Below are 6,596 nucleotides of genomic sequence, written 5' to 3'. Positions count from 1 at the left end.
CCAAACAACTAATAATGGAACAGCTTACACAGGCTGCATTACATCTAGTAGTACAAAATACAGCTGTGCATGAGATAGTGCATTGATAAAGTGGGTTATTATTCTATTTCCATCTTGTGCTTCTGGATAAAACAAAAGGTCTGCGATGCAAGTGCTCATGCGCATATGAACATTCTCTCTGAGCTCAGCAGTGATGAAAATTGCATAGCATAAATTAATAGCAATCATGTACGAAACTGTGTCAGTGTATGCTAGCATGCAGTTTCAGGCAAGAGTCAACACATCTATGTTTGTATAGTAGTACAATCAAAACGACTTGCATCCATATGGCCATACCCATACAACATCATGTCTTGACGTAAAAAATAATGTGAATTGCTATTCCTCTCTTTTTATCTTTTGCGCATTACACAAGCTGGCAAATCCTTGGTTCTAGCTAGTGGCACCAATTCAGAAACTTATTGCACCACAAGGAAGGAAAACCCCATGAAGGCTAAAGAAAGGAACTGTCGTATAAGATCAGAGGAGAGATGAACGTAAGAAGGAGAAGAACATTTGTGGATCATAGCTTGAGCTCGAGATCCACGTCTTCTGGATCGTCGGAGTTCATACTCGTCGAATCAGCCGACCGGCTCCGGTCATGGTGCCCTCTCAGACGGGTAGATTCCTACAGAAAATAAAAATGGTTAAGAACCACATGAGTCAAAAAGATAACTTCGCAGTGTATAATGCTGTTTGATCAGCCATTCAACTCGTCCATCTGTCTCCATGATCTGCATCTAGAGAGACATACCTCTGGTGCAAACAGTGGCAATGTGACACCAGGATGCGCGTAATGTGGTGGCCCGTAGATAGTGTTGCTGCTTGGAGATCTGGTTGGCAGGCATATGCAGATGTTGCAGTTGTTAGTTGGAGCTGTAGCTTGTTATTCCGGGTAAATTCAAGGACTACTGAAGTTGTGTGCAGTACCTGACGATGGGAGTCTGGAATTCACCGTATCGCGCGTCTCCTCTCTCCGCATATGCTAACTGTGCATGATAAAGCCAGAGATGTCGTAAGAGATCTTGATATGTAGCTCACGCGCATATGGAAGAACAAACAAGATACATACAGCACGAAAGCTGATGATAATTAAACAAATGACGTGATCAGAGAAAGTTTAATCATGTAGATTTTTCGTATCATGAAAACAGTACGGACGAGATCCTTGTCAGGATAACTGCTTAGATAACGCGATAATGGCGATATCTATGATCAAGGAGAAAATAAGTAGTAGTAGTACAAATTAAGAACGAGTGAAGAAGAAAGAGAACAGGCAGAACTAGCACACCTAACTGGAAACAAATCTAAAATTAACTGAAGAGGAAATTGCATCCTGTAACCACATCATTTCTCCCCTTTTTTCACCCCAGGCTTTGCAACATTTCAAAATCGGGAAAGAATGATTGTTCATTTTTGTTTTGAAACAATTCAAAGACAGGTAGTTTCTTCACTGTTTATCACGAAGAAAACTCAAAATCTCACTTTGGTGAAAAGAATATCAGTACTTGTTCACTCGCAAAAGATGAAGATCAGTACTTACTTCTACTGCTTCCACATATATATACATATAACGAGTACCTATATCAAGTTTTTCTTATACCAATTAATTTCTTCCTGAAACAACATGAAGGGGAAAAGATGACAGCCTACCCCGAAATTCGGATGGACCGGGAAGGCCGACGAGACGGCGGTAGCATGGAAGGGGGACGATGGGGACGATGAGAGCGAGGACGTTGACGCCCGCGTATCCTCCTGCTCGATAGATCCATTCCAAAGACGCAAGGAATCAGAAACGCCCAATCTTACGAAAATCGCAAGCAAATCCATACACACAAAATATGCATATACACATATGTTCGCTTCAGCTTTGCAAGATGTGTCTTCACTCACCAAATTGAGGCTGGCCGTTCTGTGGATCAAGCTGGGTGGCTGACCACCAAGAGGATGGAAGTACTCAGCCATTTCGCTCTGTAACCTAATCTTCTCGAGCTGCGCCACGCCGAGCCCCCGCTGCGGCTGCTTCGGCTTGTCGGCGCCACTGCCGCCGCTGCTGCCGCCGCCTCTCTTGCCCTTCCTGGAGCCGGGCGATCTACCCCACCCCATGCTGTCCCCAAAGTTGTTCCCACTCATATCCCCGAAGAGAGACCTAGCAGGAAGACTTGGAAGAACAAGATGAACAAGCTAGCTAGCTAGGAGGAGAGAGAGAGGGTTGATTGGATGATGCACACAACCTCTTTTAAAATGAAAGGGAGAGATCTCCTTGCAGGCCAATATATCCCAACTCTTTATTAAAAGGGAGACTTGCTCTCCCAAGCTTTTTCTTGCCTCAAATTTTAAAATTACATCTAGTATTCTAGTGGCATGGCCATCTTTTGAATATAGTGAACACCATGTGCCCCAAAACCATATCGCTTGAAATAAAAATCCAGGAATTTTAAAAGCGGGCAATGCATTTTAATTAGTTAGGTGGTGATCTCCTAGGATCTTTGCCATCAATTGTCTCCCTGGTTACTTAGGAGAGTAATTTGCAAGTAGATACTCTTCTTTAAGTCACTATTCAATACTACCACAATAAATATAGCAGGAAATCTGCTAATAAATAATTCGTTACAAATGTCAGATTTTTAAGCATGGAAAATCTGATGTTTTGATGGTAAATTATGTTGTCACAAGCATGCTAAATTTTTTTCATACTCGGTTTTTGTCGGGATTATCCACCTTTGCTGAAGGAAATTGCTATGCAGGGGACAACATAATTTGTCACCCAAAACGTCAGATTTGTCGTGCTTAAAAATCTGACATAAAATTTTATGATTTCCGATAAGTAAAGCATTGGTTCTTCATAAATTTTGCTACGTACGTGAGGTAGTTTTTTGTTGACTTTTAGATCTCTTGGTATCATTTGGAATCAACAATAAAATTAGTAGAGGCGACGACAGCTCTCTGAAGATGGAATAAAGTTTTTTCTGCTTAGTGCCCGTCCGATGGTGATTCTAGCATCTTCGGAGGGCGCGTGGAGGTTTGTCTCCGGTGGATCTCACGGGATTCAATCGGCGTTTGTCTTCGGTGGATCCTGTCTTTGTTCATGTAACTACAAGTTTGATCCTTCCGATCTAAGTTTCTCTTCATCGGTGTTGATTGCTATTCTACTGCGTTGGTCCCATGTGGCCTTAGCATGACGATTTTTTGACTGTTTACTACAACAAGATTTGTTTGGCTCTGATAAGGGAGGGGCAATGATGGCGGTGCACATTCGGCTCGCTTCAATGCTTGTAGCGGTCGCTATATGGTCTATGGGCCTGGATGTATTTTTTATTTCTGTATTTCTTTGTACTATCTTGACAGTTAATGAATAGATCGAAAGTTTTTCGGAAAAACTAACGCCCACACATGTGGGCGTTTGCACATCGCCCACATGCCTTTATAACCACTCATTTTGCCACGTATGAACAGATGACATCAGCAGAAATCTTTTTGGTTTTTGGCTTAAAAAATAGTTTATCTCTTAATTAAAAAAGCGAATTAAAAATCCATTTTCATCATTAAATCCGTCTCGACGAGATCTTTAAAACTAGATCCCATGTTGATATGTTTCAACGAAATTTTTATTTGCTCAAAAGTTGTCATGATGTTTACACTGTAGTTGTCATAGTGCTTAAACTAAAATTGCCATGTGGGAATTTCAGTTTGTAGAGCATGGCAATTTTAGTTTTTTGATGATAGCAATTCCAGTACTTTGACCATAATTTTTTTTTTGTATGAACCAGGGCAATTTTAAGTGCATGTATCATGGCAATTTTAGTTTATGGTTCATAGCAAGTCTAGTTTCTTAATTCCCCGTTTTATAATATGTCAAAATTTACTTTTAAATGTACAAGAAAATAGCTGAAACATATCATGGCAACTTGAGTGTAAACATCATGACAATTCATGTGCAATAGACATGACAATTTTTAATCAAAAAATAATTTCGTCGAAATATATCGATATGAGATCTAGTTTCGAAGATCTCGTCGTGAGGGATTTAATGATGAAAACGGATCTTCAATCAGATTTTTCATTTAAGAGATAAAATATTTTAAAAACAAAAAATCCAAAAATATTTTCACATGCATGCATACGGTGACATGGCATAGTCTGTGTTATAGGACGTGTGGACGGGTTTAACTCCCATTGCACGTGTGGGCGTTAGCGTTGTCCAAGTTTTTCTCACAAAAAAAAGTAACGAGGAGCTAGCATAAAATACATCATTACTATGAGAATACAATAACATCAAACTTGGAGCCTCCATTCTTGAACTTAAGCTCACCGGACGACCAGTTTGGTAAACAGTTATAAAAAATTTGAAAAAAGGAAAATTTTAATGAACTTAAGCTCTGGGCGTGCTGCCAATTAGTTCAAGATCGAATAAACTGCACGTTTTTGCAGAGCTGAATCATACTACGACAGTACTAGTACTCGACAGGTTGATACTTCGGATTCCTGGTTCTAGTTCTCACCCGGCGCTTCCCGATTCTCTCATTCTTCTTTCTTTTTATCTGGGAGGTGCGTCCCGGTAGGCAAGTACTCCCCTATTCCAGAATCTAAGGTACTGTGCATTAATTTTTGTGCAAGTTAAATTTATGTATGTTTGACCAAGATTATAGAATAAAATATTACAATACAAAATAAATAAAATATGAAAATATTTTTCACAATGAATTTAATAATACAAAATTGGTATTGCAAATATTGTTATTCTTTTCTATAAATTTGATCATACATGCACATGTTTTTTTTAGTTTTTTATACATGCACATGTTTGGCTTTTGCAAAAACTAAGAGCATCTACAGCTGGCTCCCCAAACCCCTTATATGTACAAGTGGACGCCCCGGTCATTGATCGGTCGAAAAATTCCGATCAGATGGGCTCCTCATATCGCCCTAAATGTCTGGGCACACTGACATCCCTCAAATCCAGCTCATATCTAGGACGGATATGAGGAAGTCCAGACACGCCAGGTGTGTCCGCCACGTTGGACCCAAGAGGCATGACCCATCGTAAATTGCACCAAATCCCCCCTCCCTTGACCTAACCCATTTTTCACTCCTTTCTTCTCCCTCGCACGTGTCGGCCATCCCCTAGCCCTGCCTCCACCCTTGCTCGGTCGCCATATCGAGCCCTCAGCGCTGCCAGCACCGCCAGAAAACTCCTCCCCTCTAGCCTCGCCGCCATGGACATTGTCGCCAGTCCGGACGCCGTCGTGGTACGCCCGACTACTCTTAGACTGGACCTTGCCCTCTGTGTGTTTGACACATTGTCCGACCAATTGTTTTGTTATTGTTTTGTAGATAAAGTGATGGACTTAGATGGTTCATCGGATGAGGAGTATGGACCCATGAAGCTCTATGAATTAATTCAAAAGGAGTTCTTTGATTCATCGGATTCAATTGAGGAAGTGAAGATGATCATGATCATGAGCATGAAGCCGAAAATGGACTGGAAGGTGGAGCACATCCTGAATTCAAGGGTTCAAACAAAGGGAGAAGAGTTTTGAATTAGGATATGGTCTCTGGAGCACGGCTGCTCTTTTTTGAGAAATGATGATTTATTACTGAAAAGGCTGCTCTTTTCCGATAAATGACGATTTATTACTGAAAAGGCTGCTCGTTTTCAATAATAAACGGTTTAAGCATTACACCTGGCCTCTGCATAACTGAGAGGCACACAGCCAAACCAAGCATGGTTGCTCTACATGAACTACTTTGATCATGTACCAACATTCTACAGATGCATTAGAATCTTAAAGATCATCAGGTGCATTTACAACTACTCAATGATCTTGTGGAGCATATGTGGATCCATAATGAAAACCAATAAATTTTGCACTTAAAATAAATTTTATATTCAAAATATGTATTTTCTCTACCAACAAATGTTATTTAGATATCACACGTGTGTGATGGACGTGCGTGTATTTGCATGAATTTGAGAATTTTAATTTAAGTAGGGTGGCCGCCCGACAAGCAATATGAGGGGCTGTCCGAGGTCGCACCCGAACATGTTCACGAATGTTATCAAGTTCAACTGTAGATGCTCTAATACACCTTGTATTTTGAATCGAAGGGAGACATCTCTACGAACGACGTCGTCCACTATCGCAGCTCCCACACGCACTGTGAGGGGTGCGTCCACCGGCTAGGTTGAAGCGAACCGCGACTCAACACATCCGCTAGTTGGGATGGGTGGCTAAACAATTTGCTCCGACACCGAGGGAATCGTCAGGAAGCAAAGGCATGAGTCGACCCCGACGAGGCAAAGCACATAAACAAATGGATCGTGTTTGGGGTACGAACAACGGAGAGAACAGCAGGATCTACCCGGGAGATCTGGGCACGATATATTGTTGTGTCGTAAAGGCGTGATCTCCCCCCGCGATCCTGCCCAGCAGAAGCTTCGCTGGTCGATCGCGCGCAACCGATCCTCCCCCGCGTGCTATACAATATTGGCCGGCAGGAGGGCCAGGCGTACGAGTGTGCTTTGGGATCATGGTGTTTCGTGAGGCTTTCCAAAC

At 41.7% G+C, this 6,596-nt stretch overlaps 1 protein-coding gene across 1 annotated transcript; it reads right to left on the bottom strand.

Moving 5' to 3' along the window:
- Positions 1–298: 298 nt before the first annotated feature.
- LOC119271820 (protein SPEAR3-like) lies at positions 299–2,279 on the bottom strand. The gene is made up of 5 exons (XM_037553490.1): positions 1,933–2,279; positions 1,693–1,794; positions 970–1,028; positions 794–872; positions 299–667 (listed from the first exon to the last, which is right to left on the bottom strand). Exons 1-5 carry the CDS (start codon positions 2,170–2,172, stop codon positions 563–565), a joined length of 585 nt encoding a protein of 194 aa, XP_037409387.1. The 5' UTR covers positions 2,173–2,279; the 3' UTR covers positions 299–562.
- Positions 2,280–6,596: the final 4,317 nt, after the last annotated feature.

The sequence above is a fragment of the Triticum dicoccoides genome, chromosome 3A (assembly GCF_002162155.2).
Source record: "Triticum dicoccoides isolate Atlit2015 ecotype Zavitan chromosome 3A, WEW_v2.0, whole genome shotgun sequence".
NCBI lineage: Eukaryota > Viridiplantae > Streptophyta > Magnoliopsida > Poales > Poaceae > Triticum > Triticum dicoccoides.
The sequence above is the reverse complement of the archived record's forward strand: the minus strand, read 5'-3'. Positions and strand labels throughout refer to the sequence as shown.